At 45.1% G+C, this 19,769-nt stretch overlaps 2 protein-coding genes across 3 annotated transcripts; one reads left to right on the forward strand and one right to left on the reverse strand.

Annotated features, from left to right (window-relative positions):
* Positions 1–1,190: 1,190 nt before the first annotated feature.
* CDKL3 (cyclin dependent kinase like 3) lies at positions 1,191–4,206 on the reverse strand. Its single transcript, XM_075715609.1, is given in 7 exon segments — positions 1,191–1,439; positions 1,990–2,122; positions 2,545–2,725; positions 3,463–3,518; positions 3,520–3,593; positions 3,595–3,678; positions 4,150–4,206. Coding segments are annotated over 7 exon segments (834 nt in total).
* A 6,724-nt stretch (positions 4,207–10,930) lies between these two features.
* UBE2B (ubiquitin conjugating enzyme E2 B) lies at positions 10,931–19,341 on the forward strand. Of its 2 annotated transcripts, XM_075715423.1 has the most exons (6): positions 10,931–11,002; positions 14,547–14,627; positions 15,371–15,396; positions 16,461–16,550; positions 17,996–18,084; positions 18,902–19,341. In XM_075715423.1, exons 1-6 carry the CDS (start codon positions 10,959–10,961, stop codon positions 19,028–19,030), a joined length of 459 nt encoding a protein of 152 aa, XP_075571538.1. In that variant the 5' UTR covers positions 10,931–10,958; the 3' UTR covers positions 19,031–19,341. The 2 variants fall into 2 exon arrangements, with proteins under 2 accessions (XP_075571538.1, XP_075571539.1); XM_075715424.1 differs by lacking the exon at positions 16,461–16,550.
* The last annotated feature ends 428 nt before the right edge of the window (positions 19,342–19,769 follow it).

A 19,769-nucleotide genomic window follows, 5' to 3' on the forward strand; every position in this document is an offset into this window, starting at 1 on the left:
GAAAGAACAACCTCCATCCCTCCATTGCCATTTGGCTTCCAGCTACCGCAGCAGGATGGTGGTGGCCACTTCCAAAGTGGGTCACTTCATAATGTCCCTCTACGCTGTCTCTGTGTGATGCCTCTTAAACATGGGAAACCTAAAAGAAACATGAATAAACACACTAAGACAAAATAAAATAAATCCTCCTGGAAGCTCTTGAAATGTTTGTGAAAGGATTTTGAAGGGTTACAGAGACTTCTGAGGAATCAAAGTAGCCTAATGGATAAGCTGCTTTCCCTTTCTTCTCTCATCCACTTCAAAGCTCCATTTCATTTCAAGTATTAAACTTAGTTGTCAGAACTTAACACCTTCTGAAAATATATCTGTAACACCAAGTCAACCCATCATCAACAAAATCAGTGACTGGAGATTTAAACACACTTCCCACTACAACTATCGGAGATTTGGAAGGACGTAACGGAACCAGAGAGGGAAGGAGTAAACCCTCTCCAATGCTGTAATTCAGCCGCGGGAGGAAAGCTTGGCCTCCGGCCTTTCCTTTTCGCCGTCCCCCACACATGAATGAGATCCTTCATTTCTCTGCAGCAACTGCATTTTCTATTGCCAGAGAAAGAATGAGTCAGAAAAGCCTGCTGGTGGTGAAAGCTTCGCTGGTCTTTACTCAAGAGTGCCTCATTGGTTTTTGTTTTGAGTTTTCGTGGTGCTAACAGGTTATTAGAAATGCCTGGTATCACCACTAGCATTGCGGATTTGTAAAAGAGCTTTTTCCTTGCCATTTATTTTAAGACTTAACAAACAAGCTCTCGTTGCAGAAGACGACATTTTAGGTATGCTCTTAAAAATGAAATAGAGCAAGCTAGTAAAAAAGAAAATGCATCTCAGATTATTCTTCCCCCATCTGCTCTCTCAGATCTTTTTATGACAGGAAATTGCCTATTGGATTTTTGATTTTGCTTAATGGAAATGGCAAAACCTAAATCCATTCCCGTTCCCACTGACATCAGGGGAAACAAGATTCAATGTCTCAACAGAACACATTTTTTTTAAAACCATTAGTGCCTGCAACTGCATCTCAGTGACTATAGTAATTACAGCATCGGTGAATTTAAATTAACTTAAATACTTATAAAACTGTGGACTGGCACTTACGCTCCCGAATCTCAGCATTTCTGAAAATCCCAACTTCTCTAATTAGCAATTTCTGATGTGCCACATTCTTCATGTGTGGACATCCCAATTAAACCCACTGAACTCGTCGTACGAGTTAGGGCGACAGTCTGTAGCTGAATGGGGTTTCTAATAGCGAACAGCATCTCCAGTAAGGCAGCGAGCTGGGGAAACCTCTTCCTTGTGTTTTTAGGATGCTGGACTTCAGGAAGTACCATCCCTGAAAATCCTGGGCTCTTTATAAAATACTGTGAAGAAGAGGTGTCCAGCTGCTTGACAAAAAGGACATTATGAACAGATAATAAATCAGCTGGTTAAAACAGATATAAAAATTGTATACCGTATTCTTACTCTTGTATCCACATGGGGATGGCTAAAATACGTTAAAAATCTCTCATCAAAAAGCCTGCTGTCTTCAAAACTGAAATGAACTACGCAACACTGCCGTACTCCTCTCTGTGCTTCCTCTCCGAGAAGAAGGATATGTAGAAGCAGATCCTTCCCGCTGACTCATTCTGCTCTATAAACTATATTTGAGGTTTGAGAATAAATGAATTATCCTGGCTTGTTAAAAAGCTATTTACCTTCATGTTTATAGTTCAGCAGTGCCAGAATAACTACTGCAAGCGTACTGTTATTATTATTACTAAGAATAATAGTACTTAATATCTAACAGCATGAATGGGAGCATAGAGACAGGAATTATCACTCCTCTCTGCAACTGCAAACCTCCTCTACAGAATTTCATAATGGTAGGTGGACAATAACAGAATTTTATAAAATGCAGAATAAAATCTTTAGTGGGAATTAATTACACACTTGGAAAAACTTCCAAGTGACCATGTTGTTAACCAGGTGCGCTACATCTCCGAAGTTCCGCGTCTTTCTTTCCTCAGTTTTACAGCATCTTCTCTTGCATTGCTCCTTAGGGCTCTGCAGACGACCCTTGTCACTGGTCATCACGGGGGCTCAGCGCCAACGCTACCGGACATTTTTGATGCGGGTAATATGGAAAATCATCTGCAGGGCAAATGGGCACAGGTTACCTAGGAATAACATAGATTACCATCTTCCAGAGGTTTATAAAAAAATGATGAATGATCTGTTTGGTTTATACAATAACAGTGCTGTATTTAAAGATAAACCCGGCACTGCTTTCACTGAATCTGGAACCAGAGCATAAGGGTATCTTTGACCTTATATGTAGGAACACGATATGTCACCATTTTAATTTAGCTTTTATATGATTATCTTCCTTTTGCTAATGTTGCACGGGATGCAGAAGTTCACATGCAGGAGACGGCTTCTCCTATACCAGATGAATTACAGATGACACACACACATCCCCCTACACACCCCTGAAAAAGAACACACATATATTTTCCATATGTGGGGTCTTTTAAAACCAGTTCAGGAGCCCTGTGCCATTGTGTAACCACATAATCTGTATAAACATCAGCAGGAGTAGCTAATGTTTAAGCACAACCAAAATCACAAAGTTTAGTAATTCCACTTGGTGTTAAGTAAATATTCTCAGGTTTGAGATCATGGTGTACAACAAAGGCAAGGAAAAAAAAAAAAAAAAAAGGACACACCCCCCACCCCCCCCACCCCCCCCCCGAAACAGTTTAACAAGAAGCAAGTTCTGTTTGCTTTAAAAGTTCTCAAGGCATGAAAGCATGGACTGAAAAAAACCCGCCTGCTACTTCAGAACTGTCTCTGCGAGGCACACAGTGCCCTCGTTTCCCAAAGTCACTGATGTCCGGGTACTACTACAATTAGGAACTGCTTAATGTAGGTGATGAGCGAAAGAGCAGGATTGCTGCATGGTACAGCACAGATTCCTGCACAGCACCGCACCCATCAACAGCAGGACAAAGCAAAAGGGATTAAAAGAGGTGAGACAGCAGCAAGGAGAAGGACAAGGTGGGAGTAGGGAAGGATAAGCAAGGCACTGCAACAGCAGGGAAGGCAGCTGCTAAGGTAGTAACGCAATGGGCTGGATAAAGTACGGAGTCTTTTTAGCTTTTCAGAATTCAAGAGATGGGTCCAAATACTCTGCAGGAGTACCACCACTACCAAGTACTCCTCCGATCATCTAGTGCGATGTCTCGTTTCAATTCTGCAGATCATTTCGAGCCAAATGGAAGTCTGAAAACTATCATTATGAAACAAAACCTTTCTCTCAATAAAGAATTAACACCTCTGATATCTGTATGACAAAACACTGCAAAAAAGAAAAGGCTTTAAAATGCTAACATTTTATTGATGTTCAGTCTTTGAGGTGAGTTCTTACATCATTGTTGTGAAGGTACTCAATTGCTTGGAGTAGCTAGAAAAGGTATTTTTAGGCCTTTTGTTATCCAATAATGCTGGAGCTCATCTAGAGTTGTATGATCAATAAATTCAAACACCAAGTGAAGTCTTTTTTTTCTGCCAAAATACATGAATCAGGTCGACAATATTCTCATGATGAAATCGCTGTTGGTATAAGAATAAAAACGCTTTCTACCATGGCTTTCTATTTCAATTCAAATAGACTTCCTCTTTAAAAGGTTCATAACAAGAATGATCATTTGCTTAATTAAAGATCGATATTATTTTGAAAATGAGCTAAAAGTCGTTGTTTCTGCTCTGTCAGCCTTTCTCCAACATTCAAACATATTTACCAAGTTACTTTTCACAATGCATCTCCAGGCTCCAAAAGACTGCTGCTGGGCGAGGAATACAGCAAAGAAACAAGCAGCTCTTCTCACCAGCTTAAAAAATATCCTCCTGAATGCCTTCTGTTTATACTAATGAATCACAGATAAGAACTCACATGTTAAAAGAATCACACTAGAAACATGTACCATTTCATGCTGAGGTCCATTTACCATTTAATTTTTACATTACTATCCGTTGATATTTTGAAGCAGCTTTAGGTTAAAACCAAAGCTAGTTTTAACTCAGTACAAAAGCATCTGTCCTTTTAATTACCATAATTTTAATTACCAATTTTTTAAATTGAGGGCTACGCTCTCTGTGGTACCACATCTCCTTAACGCCACCGAGACCCAGGACATCAGTCTGCAGTTAGAGGCAAGGGCCCCGCATACACTAACCTCAGGAGAAGTTGAGAGACCCGTATGGCAAAATGTGCCTTTATGCCTAATTAAAAATTGATAAGAACTACATTTTTAAAGCATCCAGTCACTGCAAAGAGTGGAGGTGGGCTGAGTATACAGCATAAAAGTAAGAATCCAAATTTATAACCTTGTAATCTGACCATGAGTTATTGTTCCCATACTTTGCAGAAGTTTGATTAAATCAGAGTGAGCCAGTATCTCCGGCCAGGAGAAAATCCAACACGACCTACGTCCAGACTAAAATTCTTGCAGACCTTTCATGGACATAGGTCTAAACTCAGATATTACCACCGAACTTTTAGGGGAGATCTCCCCACTGCACCATAACAATGCTGAAATATCTTTGCGCGGAAGTATTTGTAGATAATCCCTCTTCTGTTTAGGGATGGCACAGAACTGGTATCATAAATACACCGCCCCTTTTGCGGCCAATGTGCACTGAGGATCCTGGGAAGAGAGCCAAAGCAAAGTGATGTAATCCACAGCTGACAAAAAAGGCCACCTGGGGAAGCTGGGGCAGGACCCAGCATGAGCTGCAAGGCTGACCTTTGAATTGCAGAAGCAGAGGGGAAGCCTTTTGGCCAGTTCTGCTTTCCCTCTCCTGTGCTGAGGAGAGGCAAGAGCTCCGGTGCGGAAGTACCCACAGCAACAAACAGCCCAGGCAGGATAATTAGTAATTCACCAGAACTCACACATACTCTTCCATTGCTTACTTTAAACAGGGATTGCTTTTGTCAACATCATTTCCAAACTTTGTCTCCAAATTTTAAATTCGCTTTAGATGCTCCTTTTAATCTGGCAGCAAAATATTGTAGTAAGAATTTGTTTTCATGCCATTTTGTGCATAAAGCAGCCTACAGGTCACCACCTACCCTGGCAATGATGCAGGTCTAGTTTTCCCCTTGTTTGACACATTTAAAGCTGCTAACCTGTAGAGCTTTACGTGTCTCATTGTGGTTTTGTTAAATGATGTTTCTGATTTCTCATACAGTGTTTTAATGGCCGCTGTGTGTCCCATGTCCTTGCGCTTGCACTTCGCTGCTGTTCCTTAACTTCCCCTACCACTTCGGCAAGGATCTCGTACACCTTTATCTGGTTTTATTTCTTCACAGAAGGCCAAAAGGTTTAACTAATTTGAGGCACATATACAGTTCTTTAAACATATAGACAGTGTTTCAAGAGGAGTAACACCTGAAGGCAGCAGCACTCGCGCTATCCTAAACGTTTCTGCAAACCCCTGAGGCTCACAACCCCTCGCTCTGGCTGGTTTTAGATGTATATAGAATCATCGAATCGTTTAGGTTGGAAAAGACCTTTAAGATCATCCAGTCCAACCATTAACCTGACACTACCAAGTCCACCACTAAACCAATTAAGGGCAGAGTAGCAATTTCATGTTTCCTGGCTTGGTGGCTGGATTATTTGTAATGACGAGAATCAGCTTCACACTCGCGCACATTCACAGAGGCATCTCCAAACCCCACCTTTAAACACGTGCGGAAATGACAATTTTCAACATTTTCCTCCGCAGAAAATGCAGAATGACAATTTTAAATAAACTAAACACGGCCCCATCTTCTAGGATAAAAAGGTGCGGCCAGCAGGCCTGGGAAGGGCCCGGAGATCTGCCTTACCGCCCTGTTCCGAAAATGGCTAATGGTAGTTTTGACAAGGGCCCCGCCTGCGGCCCGGGCGCGGTGCCGGCGGGGGGCTGCGGAGCGGCGGCTCCCCCCGTCCAGCACCCGCTTCTCCTGGCGGCGAGCGCTGCGCCGAGGCTTCGGCCTTCGCTTGGCTCCGGAGAGGACGACGGGCGAAGCGGGCCGGGCAGCGAGGCCTCCCTCAGCCCCCCGCCCCGCCGGGCCGGGCCGGGCCGAGCCTCCCGCCGCGGCCTGCGCCCCCAGGCCCCGCTGCCATGGCAACGGGCGGGGCGGCGGCGCGGTGACGTCAGACGCACGGCCGGGCGGGGCACCGCCTCGCGCTGCCTGAGCAGGGCGCTTCCCGCCGCCGCTCTCTCCTCAGGGGGAGCCGGTCCTTAAAGCGGCCTTGCCCGGGCAGACGCGGCCGCCTTTGCCTCCGCGGGTCGTGGCGTTGGGTGATGGAGGGCGTTCAGCAGCGCCGGGCTGGTGAGGGGGTAACTGCTGCCCCCAGAGGCAGGACTGCCATCTCCCGGCTCCCGTTTTTGCAAAAATAAATGTGTGCGTGCCTGAAATTTGAGGGAATTCCTTTAGATTCTTGGAAAATCCTGAAGCAGGTGGCTGCGTTGAGCCTCTGGAGAAGTGGAGTCGCTCAGAACAAGTGTTAAATACCGCCCGGTCAGCCGGTTTAGGGGAGAGGGGGAGGCAGGTGTGGTAGCTCTGGGGTTTTGTCGTGCTTATAGTGCCTGTAGGGGGTATGGCCTTAAGTATGTAAGACTTCATTGGAATGCAGTCAAAGAAGAACCATCAATAGTTTTCTGTCAAGAGGGTCGGTTGAGTAGGTCCACACAGGGATTTATTTTTTTTTTTTTTTTTTTTTGGAATCTAGTATTTTCCTTGGAACAGGCTGCCCAGAGAGGTGGTGGAGTCCCCATCCCTGGAAGCGTTCAAAAAACGGGCAGAGGTGGCACTTGGGGACATGGTTTAGTGGACTTGGTAGTGTTGGGTTGATGGTTGGACTGATGATCTTAGAGGTCCTTTCCAACCTTAATGATTCCCAGTTTTTACTTTCATTATAAATAATCCAGCCACCAAGCCAGGAAACATGAAATTGCTACTCTGCCCTTAATTGGTTTAGTGGTGGACTTGGTAGTGTCAGGTTAATGGTTGGACTGGATGATCTTAAAGGTCTTTTCCAACCTAAACGATTCGATGATTCTGTAGGTGGGGTTGCAGGCAGTAATGCACAGGAGGCTCAGGGGCTCTGCAAAATAGGCTGGGAGTTGGGGTGCACTGAAGTAACACCCTTAAGTCAATAAGCTGTGGAGGTTCAGAGGCTGCTGCTAGCTCTGCTGCTGCGTGCAATAAATAAGCTCCTTAATTCTCCTCTTTGCTCTGGCACCACTTCCTTGCTCATATGTTGGAGCTAAGGATGAGCATATCAATCATTTCTTTGCCATATTACCTGGTGGATTATCTTTGTTCCCAAGTGCTTTGGGAAGAAGCATTGTCTTTCAGCGGCTGCTGCAATGAATGAGAACAAAACCAGTTTCTAACAGGTGACTTGGCTTATTCATTTCCCTAAGTTTGGAGTCTTGGGCTTGGCTGATGTTAATATAAATAACTCTTCCCAGAGGGACACTGCAGCATGAGAGTGACCTGAAAAAAAAAAAATGAAGTTACTAGGAGCATGCATTGTTTTAACAAACAGAAGCAAGTAGTTTGCTTTCACTGTTAATTCTCAAGCTTCTCATCTTATGATGGGACAAAGTTATCTTAGAAATGTTTTGGGTTTGTAAAATGCTACATAAATACGTAGTGTGTACTCAACATGAATATAGAGTGACTATGCTGCAAAATGCTACATTTTATTTAATGTCATCCCCTATCAAATATCATTTTCTGGGAAAAATAGGGATAAAGAGAGAACTTGAAAGAACTTTCTGATCAGGAGGTTGTTACAGCTATTTCAGTTCTATTCAAGAAGTTTGTAGAAGGAAAACGTTCATTCGTGTTCTAGACTGCACACCATGGAAGGATTTTTTCCAAGTTTTTGAAGCACTGTTATAGTGGATAGGTTTAGCAATTGCACAGGAAAAAAAAAAAAAAAACCCTCCAGACACCAAATGAAGAAGTTAGTTCTGAAATGGTTGTTTCCACCTGGCTCTAGAAGTCAGTGAGTTACGAGTATATGATAAATTGAAAATGTTTCAACTAAAAGGTCCATAGTGAAACTAAACAGTAATGGCAGTGATGCATTTAAATTCATTAAGCAAGGAAGTACTGGAAATAATTATCAGCAGGTTATTATCAGTGGTTATTTAGTGCAGATTTAATTCTGAGATATATTAAACCACCTTAGCAAGGGCAGAGCCTCTCTTCTATTGTTACTGTGGGACTGATTTTTTTTTTTTTTTTTTTTTTTTAAACTAGGTTGGGATATAGTTGACTTCATTTTAAAACCTACACATGCCGTACAATGAGCAGAGCAGAAGTTGCAGCTGGTTCCTCAGAGGAAGAAAAAAAAAATACAGCTGTCAATTTATTGATAAAGCTACCAGCCACACCTGTGTCACTGCCAGGTAGGATTAAAAAGCAAATGTTCCAGTAGGGAACCTCAATGCAACTGTTCCCCGGTGGTGTCAGAGGAGAAGAAATACTGTCACTGTTGAGATGTTGTTGAAAAAGTTCCCGGGCCGGGTGGAAACCACATAGAATTCCAGATTTAACTGGTTTGGTGCCTGATGCTTGGGTTTTGCTTTGTTTGTCGGTGTTTTCCCCTCTGTGCGGGCAGAGAGTGTTGCCCTGCAGGGTTGCTCTGAGCACGGAGAGCATTGAGAGTGACTTGGGCTTTGGGTAAGGGCTGCTCTCGCTGCCCGGTCCGGGCAAAGTGTGTGTTAGTAGTGAAATAATGAATGTTGTTAAACCGATGTTGATTGATTATACAGGTCCAAGCTTGCACTTGTTTTTTTACAGTCTGCCTTCTCCCAACAAATTAGCTGGAGCTAAATATAAACTGTATATAAAGCTAGAGGAGCAGCAGTGGAATGTAAAATTAAAGCGTGTGTGTGATGGGAGGAGGAGGAAAACCCAGAAGAGAGGACTGCGTGGCAGGAGCCATTTCTCACTGGTGTGCGGAATAATGTTTTAGTGGCTGGGGAAAGATAGTTTCTTATTACTAAGCCTCTTTCAAAAGCTTGCTCCATTGCAGTATCAGCCTTCATGTGAATTCCTATGCTTATCTCTCACTTTTAGCATCTGAATATTTTCTCTGGGGTGGGATGTTGGGTTAAAAAGTGTTTGGAGCGTTAAGTCCTTGCAGGGTAAAATCCTGACCTGCAAGAGGTACCGGTCCAGAGCAGCGCTCAGGTCAGTCTGTATCTAAAGTAACCTGTGTCAGTGGAGCCGCTGCAGCGCTCGTTTAACAAACGAACTTTGTTAAAAAGCAGTGAGGAGCTTTGTGCTATATTAAACCCAGGATCGATGCTCTTCAAGCACACGGATAGCTGGAGGCGAAACAAACGGGCAGAGGACGAAGCCAGTGTTTATTTCTGTCACCTCATTATGAGTCTCACGGTGTTTTGACCTCCTTAAAATGGTCCGAGAGGAAAGCAAGGAGGTGCATGCAGCCTCACAGACCCAGGCTCTGGGGCTGACTTCTAAGGCTCCACGTAAGAACTGGGGGAAGAGCGGCTGGAAAGCTGCCTGGCCGAAAAGGACCTGGGGGTGCTGTGCTGGTGGACAGCGGCTGAACATGAGCCAGCAGTGTGCTCAGGTGGCCAAGGCGGCCAACAGCATCCTGGCTTGTGTCAGGAACAGTGTGGCCAGCAGGAGCAGGGAGGGGATTGTGCCCCTGTGCTCGGCGCTGGGGAGGCCGCACCTGGAATGCTGTGTCCAGTTTTGGGTCCCTCGGCACAAGAAGGACATTGGGGTGCTGGAGCGTGTCCAGGGAAGGGCAGCGGAGCTGGGGCAGGGTCTGGAGCACAGGGCTGGTGGGGAGCGGCTGAGGGAGCTGGGGGTGTTCAGCCTGGAGAAGAGGAGGCTGAGGGGAGACCTGATCGCTCTGCAGCTCCTGGCAGGAGGGGGCAGGGAGGGGGTGTTGGGCTCTTCTCCCATGTAGTTAGCGATAGGACGAGAGGAAATGGGCTCAAGCTGCGCCAGGGGAGGTTTAGGTTGGATATTAGGAAAAATTTCTTTACGGAAAGGGTGGTCAAGCATTGGAACAGGCTGCCCAGAGAGGTGGGGGAGTCACCATCCCTGGAAGCGTTCAAAAAACAGGCAGAGGTGGCACTTGGGGACATGGTTTAGTGGGCATGGGGGTGTTGGGTTGATGGATGGACTGATGATCTCAGAGATCCTTTCCAACCTTAATGATTCTATTCTATTCTAATTAGGTCATGACTTCAAAGAGATCTGCTGGAGTCTGTTGGAGTAATGGGATTAAAAGAACAAGGTCGCATCCCTTCCCCGGTTCCCCACTACCTGGCTGCAGAGCGTAAGCCGATGGGGTACCAACGATGTTCTAGAATGATTTCTAGCTATCTCCATCTGCTCTTACGCCAGTGCCGTCTGATTTGAATCAGCCCTCGCCCCTATATCCCAGGATTTTCCCTTCCCTGCTCTGCGGGCGCCCCGACTCCTTCAGCCATTTCAGAGGCAAGTCTCTTCAGCAACTCCAAATTCCAACCAGAGCTTGCTAAAAACGGCTTTGTTCAAGCCCAAACCTGTCATTTAAAAAAAAAAAAAAAAAAAAGGAGCAAAAGCAGCTTTTTTTGTGGATTAAAAAAATGTATCTTCCGCGGGGGCGAGGGGGGCGGTTCTGGTGCCGGCAGAGCCGCAGGCGCCTCCCCCCCCGGCGCGGAGTGGGCCGGGCCGGGTTCCCCCCCCCGCCGCCCTCGACGTCGGCCGGCCCAGCGGCGCGGCCCGCCCCCCGCGGAGGGAGACGCCATTGCGGGTTGTTTGTGCAGGCGGCGGCGGAGGGAGGCAGGCGGCGCCGCGGCCGCGGACTCTTTTCCCCGCGGCCACCATGTCCACCCCGGCGCGGCGCAGGCTGATGCGCGACTTCAAGAGGTGAGCGGGGGGACCCCCCCCTCGGCCCCGCCGCCGGTCGCCCCGCGGGGAGCGGGCCCCGCGCCGGCCTGGCAGCGGGGGACGCGGCGCGGCCGCTAGCCGGGCAGGGCTCCTTTGTGCCGGGGACGGGAGCTGCCGCGGGGCCGCCGTCCCCCGGGTCCTTCCCCGCCGGGCGGGGCCGCGGCGAGCCGGCGCCATCGCCCCTTCCCCCCTCGGGGAGCCCTCCGGGGGGGCCGCCCCCGGGCTGCGGGGGTCCCGGCGGGCAGGGCCGGCTTTGTTTGCGCTGGGCGCCGCGGCCGACGGCTGGGGGCGTCTGAGGATAAAAGTTGCGGCCGTGCCTTCACCCCGGCGGCGGCCCCGGGCTGCCTGGGAAGGGCCCGGCCGCGGGGGGACAGCGGGGTGGGGGTTACCCGGGCGGCAGTCCGGCCGCTGGGCCCGCGGTTCGGGCAGGCCGGGGTGCGGCGGTGGGCTGCGGGGGTCCCCCTCCCCCTCGGGGGGGCCGGCGCCCGGGAGGGGCCCGGCGGTGCGGAGCTGCCCGGTGTCTGCGCCGTGCTTCCCGCACCCCCTCCGCCTGCACGCGAGCTTTCGAATAGCGAAGGTGTTTACCCCGGTTTTCTGAAGAGAGCAGGTAGAATTTAGATGCTTTTGAGCCTTCCTAGGTTGCGGTTCTCTGTGGAAATAGCTATTCGGGATGGGCATCTAAACCCGAAGCGCAAAGTAGCAGCAAACGCCTCGTTTCTCTGAATACCGAAGGTGTTTACCCCGGTTTTCTGAAGAGAGCAGGCAGAATTTAGATGCTTTTGAGCCATGTTAGGTTGCGGGTCTCTCTGGAAATAGCTATTCGGGATGGGCATCTAAACCCGAAGCGCAAAGTAGCAGCAAACGCCTCGTTTCTCTGTATGTAATAAAAATCAAAATGCCCTTTAACGTTTTTACGCACATGCTGCTCTCTCTAAAGTTTTCAGTCGCGGGGAATCTGTTGGATAATACATACAAACTGCTAAAGAAGCAGTTATTAGCTGCGCTCTTTTAAACGTTAATGGCTGAGCCGCAGACTCTAGAATAATTTCTTTCCAGTCTGACATGTAAACGCAACAGCGAGTGTGCAAAAAGGTGGGGGGTGCTTTTGTACGCCTTATGTCGAATCTGGTATGTCAAATGGTTTCTCTGGACTGGAGTTGCTCCTAAGTTGTTGGAGGTGAGTCAGCTTGGATAGTGTTTCTTTTTTTAGCATAGCTACGTTATACTGGTACCTGAAAATACATCGGTAAACAGTTGACACGTATCGTAGTTGCTTTACGTGACTGCATGTAAAGCCTGATTTGTGAGTCTGCGAAATGTTGGACGTTCTTGACATGTGGAGCGTAGCTCTTCTGTTGTATTTGAGTGTTGGTGTTTGCTGAGCGGGTGTTGCTTCATTCCTGTTCAAATCAAAGCAGGATATTCCGTCTTCTCTATTGTATTTGGTTACACAGATGACATGAACCAGTGATTTTTTTCCAGGGTGGGGGACTAAGTAATTTGGCAGGATTGCAATCGGACATGTTTTTTTTCTGATTTTATAATCTTAGAAGGACTGGTTTAATAATTTTGAAATTTAAGGTGGAGGGAACACTTTAAAGCTGTGGAGAAGTATAACCAAATAAACACAAAGTAAATGAAATTTATTTCTCACATATGTGACAACTTTGATACCCCAAAACTCATGCAGCTTTTTCGTGTCAGGTTTTTTTACTTTTCTCTTCCCTAACATGTTATATTTTTTTTGTTTAGCCTTATGTTACTTGTACCTCATACTGAAAAAGCAGACCGTGTGCTGTGAACTCCGATTCACTTCGTTAAATATGAACTCCTTTTGCATACTGTGATTGTCAAGAGCAGCGAAGAGAGAACAGTTCAACAGATTTTGTGTCTCCTCTCATTTGTTTGACTAAACCGACAGAAAAATAAGTGTGGGGTTCTTCTTTTGCTGTTAAAAAGGGGTTACAAATACTACATTTTCCCTAGCTGTTGAAGATTTCCAGGCGCTTTTGGATCAGTCTAATTTCCAGTCCTTGCCCCAACCTTTCTGTAGTTAGACCCTGTGACAGCAAGGGTGCACATGAGCTTTTTAAATTGATCTAAAAATCAAAGGCATCCTTCAGGTGCATTTGTCAGGCCAAACGCTTAGGCGTTATTCTTGGCGTGCAGCCTGGCTGTCACGTAGGAAGAAGTCCTGGTCCTGCTCTCCCTGACCAAAATAGTAGGTGGGTTATGCTGTTGATACTGAACTGTCTGAACTGCCTGTGCTCGGAGAGCCAGGCTGTAAACACAGAGTTCAGAGGGGATCTGAGCTGCGAACGGAGCGAGCCCTGCTTCTCCTGGGCTGCCTCTGTAGGGCAGCACCATCGCTCAGCACCCACGTACGCGTGCGGTTTTTATCACAGGCTCAGGCAGTGCAAGTGCAGGAGAATTTACTGGCTGCGTACCAGTGTCAGCTCTGAATAAATCTGCATTTACACAGCGACATTTGGTTAGAATTTGTCCCTTGGTCTTCAGGGCTTCTGGTTGCGTCTTCGTAAGCGTACTGTGATGTGGTCAAACCTCACGTTAACGCTAAAGAATTGCTTTTGAAGCAAGGGCAGTCACTGCATTTTCTTTATTCTTGCATAACTCAAGAGGCTGAATAGGCAGGCTGGGTAGGAGCTGTCCCTGGAGGGGTTTGATCGGGCAAATTGCTCATCAGGTGATTGGGGCTGGCTGGTTTGCGTTGGTCGGGGTCTTAGCGATCCTTAAGCAGAAGCGTTGGCAGAAGGAGAGTATCTGGTTCCTATTCTTTGGTTGCGATACATATTTCTGTCTGGTTCAAGTTTATGTGGCTTTCAGTAAGTAAAGTGCTTTTCCCTAGTCCAAGGATTAAGAAACTAAAAAGAATTTAAAATTCTTCCGTGATTACTTTAGAGATAACCACATCTGTTGAACTGGTAAGAGGGAGCAGTACACAGGTTTCCCCCTTGCTCCCTTTTGAAGCAATCAGCTTGCCAGTCAAAATAGGCTTATACCAAATTTAGCCACATCGCGTGCATGGCTCTGGGAATGCAGGAAAAGCTCCGCTGACTGTCTCTTGTGCTTAGTCCCGGCAAGCGTGCCGTGTAAGTGTCACCGGCTGGCTTTCAGCTCCTGTTTGTGGCTGCGATTTGCTCTCTTCTTCGTTGTGGCAGCCAGCAGCAATTGCTCTTTCAGAGTTCACCGTGTAGTACTGTAAATCCCAGCTGTGCGTGGTGCTTTAAATTATTCTTACGGTTAATGCTTTGCTCCCTGCACACTTCATCTAACCTGTTGGGCCCTTGCGGCGTGTTGATGTAATACAGGAGAAAATCTTGACACACGTTGTCTTGTAGGATTGTCTTTCGGAGTACTGATAATCTGCATGTAACACTTTGTGTGTTCTCTGGTTTGGAATGAGAAAATATTTACAAAATCTGGATATGACTCTTAAATTATACTTGCAGGTGGAAGTATTTCATTTGTATAAGGCTTGTCATTCTATATTTGTAATTCTTAGATTGCAGGAAGACCCTCCTGTGGGTGTCAGTGGTGCACCATCTGAGAATAACATAATGCAATGGAATGCAGTAATCTTTGGGTAAGAGTTTTTGATCACTATAAAATTCTGTATCAAATGGCTAACTTTAACAAAACCTGGGTTTTGTTTTTACAATTACTCTCTTCTTTTATGTACATAAAGTCAGGAAACTTAGAAAATGACCAAGTGTGCTGTTGTAGTGAAAAATCTGTTTTCAGGGGTAATACAGAATGAGTAGGAAAGAAAAAAATTTAAAATTTCTTCATCTTTTTTGTTGAATAAAGCTTGCACATGGCTTAATAAATAGGTTAGGCTGTGTAGGAGTTGGGTTATGAAAAAGCAGGCTTCCTCTTTTAAGTACATAAAAGCCGCATGTTCTCGGCCATTAAATCCAGATGTATTAGCAGCGATTGGATTGATTCCCAGTAGGACGAGGTACAGGTTCTGTCTGGGAAGTTAGATTACGTATCCTACCGAACAGGAACTGGCTTAGTATCCTTTCACAAAACTGAAGTATGCTCGCTAGTAATTTGCTCATAATGTCCAATCTTGTCACGTAACGGCAGATGTATCGTTTGGGATGGTGATCAAGTAGGTACCTCGGCCAGCTGATTGACTCTGGGGAGGTGTCTTAGATATGACAGAGCTCCCAGAGGTTGCCTCTGGATACTGCTCTAAATATTTAAATTACTGCCTCTACGTATATTTTGGGGAGGATGAGGAAGAAGATAGGAATTTACTGTGCCTGTTTAGAAGTAGGTAATGATCATTTTTAACAGGAGTTTGTTTTTAAAACCTTTCAGGCCAGAAGGGACACCTTTTGAAGATGGTAAGCCGCTAACGTTTCTATCCTCTGTCATTCTTGTAAACGTTGCCAGTATTAACTTTGTTCTGCTTTGAAAAAATAATAGATGTTATCTCTATATAATTTGGAACGAACTAAGCAAGCAAGCGAAGGAGTAAGGTCTTGTTGGCTATAAAAATACGTATTTTGATGTAAGCAGTATCTTGTCATAGCGGTCGATGGTTAGTTAGAAAGCTACAAAGCAGTGCTTAAATCAATACTTGTTTGTACATATATGCTAGAGCTTTTAGTGGGGGAAGCCGGTCTAGTGCTGCCAGATGTGTTTTCGCATCTCCATAGCTAAGCTCAACAAGACAGCGTGCTTTTCTGGTTTCATCTCTGTGGCATGTTTGATTCATCTCTGTTCTTCTAATGAAGAACAGGTGAAAAATCTTGAATTGTTCGGAAATAGACCTCGGTGAGGGGGAGGGAATGCCGAATTTGTACATAAACATGAAAGTTGGTGTGTAATGAACCTCCCTTAGGCATATGAGGAATAATGAGTTTAATAATTATAGTATTATTGCAGTAATCGGCAGCAGATGGGTTTTTCTCTGTGTTGGGTTGGAGGAGTTACAGTAAATTATTCACTGATCCATAATAAAGGTTTTCAGTGAATCAGTCGTGAGCTCCAAAGACTGAGATTGCCGATTATGAAATTCCAGTGTTTCTTTGCTGGCACCACAGTGCCTTCTTAATGAAACGCCTTAAAGTCACCGAAGTTCATGGAACCGGCACGTTAGGTCACAGAAGAAGGGGAGGGCGGTGGGATAATTGATGTTGGATCTAGCTGCCTTTGCCATGTATACAGTGAACCTCCAAGCTTCTACCTTGCTGCTGCTGGTTTTATTACTGTCACTGAGTAGTAGTTCATGGTTCCATTATCACTTGAAACATATGAAAAGAAACCAGCCTCAGTGTTGTTTGTTTATATAATGGTGAGAGGAAATATTGATCACGGAGCACATAAATTAACTTATGTCATGTCTGTTCTTGGCAGTGTTCCTTTGTTGTTAGTTATCTGATTGTATTTATGTTTGTTTGGACAGGTACTTTTAAACTAGTAATAGAATTTTCAGAAGAATATCCAAATAAGCCTCCAACTGTAAGGTTTTTATCAAAAATGTTCCATCCAAACGGTGAGTAAATAATTTTTATTTAGCCATAATACCCATTAAATATTATGGTGTGGTCATGTATTCTGCAAAGCTCCAGAATGCTTAACAGCTCTCCATCTCTCTTCATTGCCACCTCCTAAGTAGACGTCTAGGACAGCAACTGCTTGATGAAAAATTAAGAATTATGATGCTATTAAGAAGCAGCTATCTGTCTCTTTCTGATCAATATACAGCCTCAGTAGCAAAGCCTGTGAGCATTTTCAGCAGCGGCTGCACTTAGGTTGGCTTAAAGAGGCAATTCTGGTTGCAGATTCCTGCCGCCTTCCATTTAACAGCAGTCGTGGATGTGCAGCCACGTCGTGAATGGGAGTAGGGAACTGATGGAGCCAAATGTGACTTATTTCTGTCGGGTGAGATTTCAGCCAAGCCCATGCCTTCGTTTGGGTCACTGTACCAACCAGAACTAGCACAAGGAGGAAGCTGAGAGCGCACAGTCGTAGGGGAGCGCAGAGGGGGAGGCAGCTGAGCCTAACTCAGTGATGAGGACAGCTTTATGGGACAGTGCTGTGGTTCCTGCTCCAGCGCTTGCTAGGTTTTATCCAGTTGTTCTTGCATGCGGAAAACACAAACCGTGCCTCCTCCTTTTTCAAGCCCCTCGGTAGCAAAGGGGCGTATAGATTCAATTTGAGGGTTGAAGCATGAGCCCATTACAGCGTTTCTTGTAGTTTGACCCCTCCTTGAACAGAGGTGACCTTGGCTTCAGTTCTGTGACTTTTTAGACAGTGCTGTCTGACCATTCATCTGTCACATAACACGCAGGCCAGCGTGCCTCTGGCAGGGTTTTTGCAATTTGTTGCTTTTCATTGGTGTGAACAAGCTAGAAGACTGGGGTGTAGGAGTTTGGCCGATCCCAGTTGCATACAGGCTCTTTTATTAAAACTGCTGATAGCTACCCAGACAGAAGTAGGATTTCAGGCACGTTTTTCTATTGTCTGTCATAGTGAGTGTAGAGCACATGAAAACGGGGCAGGAACTCCCTCCGTTCCTGCGTGAGTCCGCTCAGACCGCGCAATGCTCGCCTGTGCAGTGGATTCCACTGCTGCAGTATGTGTCTCGCCGCTCTCCGGGAGCGAGGGGCCTCACCTCTGTGTGTGTCTGTGCCAGTCACACAGGAGGAGCAAACCCAGTCTGCCGGTTCCTGTGCTAATGCCCTAATAATGCCATAATCTTTAGACCTTCCTTCTTTTCCTCGTCCGTGTTCTGTTACTTCTAGTAATACATCTCCTTCAAAATGCAAGCTGTCAAACCACAGAAAATTTGAGAGACGTAGCTGCTGTCCTTTCCTAAAGCGTTAATTTAAGCACAGTCTAAATTGGAATGGTAACTCTGCCTTGAACAGTATGTAATGAGCAAACTGTAAAATAAATCTGACTAGTTTCTAAATGGTATCTATGTTGTATTTACAGTTTATGCGGATGGTAGCATATGTTTAGATATTCTTCAGAATCGCTGGAGTCCAACATACGATGTTTCATCTATTTTAACTTCAATTCAGGTAACTTTACATCTATTTTAGCAAATGATTATGTTGCTGTTGGTCTCTATTCCAGAGTACACGGCTCAGTGATGTGGCTTGCAGGTATCTGTATCAGACTTCCACTACTTGTGAGCTAAGCAGTAGCTTTGTAGATCAAGTAAAGGCTAAGGTGCTGACCTATGCAATTACTAATTTTGAGCTACAAAATTGCCATTAGATTTTTTTTTTTTTAACAGGAAAACAGTTAACTGGTTTGGATTCCTTTTTAACTGTTTTTAGTCAAGATAGGACAATGAGATGTAGAAATTTGCTTAGTGTTTGAAACACTAACGTCTATCGTGAAGCCTTGCCCTATGAAGCCCTCAGGGAGACGATACTGCTGAAACCTACTTTACTTGGAATAAGTAAAAATGGCCTGGCATGGCAAAAATGTACATTTTCTCCTGTGTGATTGATTTTATTTTTCTACAGTGAAGTCTTCTAGGAGGCATCTTAAGCCCCTCTTTAGTCCTGAATGGCAATAGTAGTGTAATTACCAAATAATCAATTAGCATCATACTGCTAACTGGCACAGGTGGCCGTGTATCTCTTAGGTTTGTGAACCTAGAAGTGTACACAGCGCTAACGCTTATGCAGTGTATAATTTGAGGTTCAGTAGTGTAATTATGGGTGCCTAACCATGAGTTTAACTGTTTGGTTATTCTTTTTTTTCAATTGGGCTCTTCTGAGTCATGTCTGCCTCCTGAAACACATGTGTTTTGAAAGCTGTAAGTTGCTTTTTCCCTGATTTAAAACGTGTTGGTTTGTCTCATGTTTTGTTTTCCCCTTTTTACAGTCTCTGCTTGATGAACCTAACCCAAACAGTCCAGCAAACAGTCAGGCGGCACAACTCTATCAGGAGAACAAACGTGAATATGAGAAAAGAGTTTCAGCTATTGTCGAACAAAGTTGGAATGATTCGTAACGGCCGCTTTGTTACTCTCCATCCTCATAATCATTATGTACAATTTAACTCTCAATAGACAGGCTACCAGAAATTTCAAGTGCCACAGTTCTGAGAATTTGCATAAACACTCATTTGCAAACAAAATTAAGCCCTCCAGTTTAGGAAACGTAAAAGCTTGTGTATCTTGATTAACGTACTTTTTATTGCATGGTATGAACTAAGTTATTGCTACATAAATTTGTAATATATCCTGTTTGTATTTTTTTTCCAAGTGTATAATGTTGGTGTGGAGTTTTCATGACAGAATATACACATTTTGTAAATCTGTACTTTTTCAAATATTGAATGCCTTATTTTTGAATTCTTTAGATTTTTAAATTGGAGAAAAAGCACTTAACAAAGTTTTTATATATAAATATTTCATGTAAAACTGTTAAATACATAACCTTAGTGCAAGACATTCAGCTCTCACTCTGTATCTCTTTCAAAGGGCTCATTTTTAGTCCATTTTTTCCTTTCGGTACTCACTAATTATACCGTGCACTTTACAAACAGAAAAGTGGATCCATGATCTAACTCTCTTCACTGGATGTCTCTGCTTCTGCACCAGAGCTTGACTTGATTCTGTGTGTCCTCAGTTGTATGAGGAAGAGAAGTATCGGTAGCTGCCAGCTTACAAATGGGGAAACAGATGTAACTGTTTTGCTAAAAGTCCCGCTTTAAGCCAGCGGCAGAGTTGCAAACAGGACCTGGATGA

Source organism: Pelecanus crispus, chromosome 8 (assembly GCF_030463565.1).
Source record: "Pelecanus crispus isolate bPelCri1 chromosome 8, bPelCri1.pri, whole genome shotgun sequence".
NCBI classification, from domain to species: Eukaryota; Metazoa; Chordata; class Aves; order Pelecaniformes; family Pelecanidae; genus Pelecanus; species Pelecanus crispus.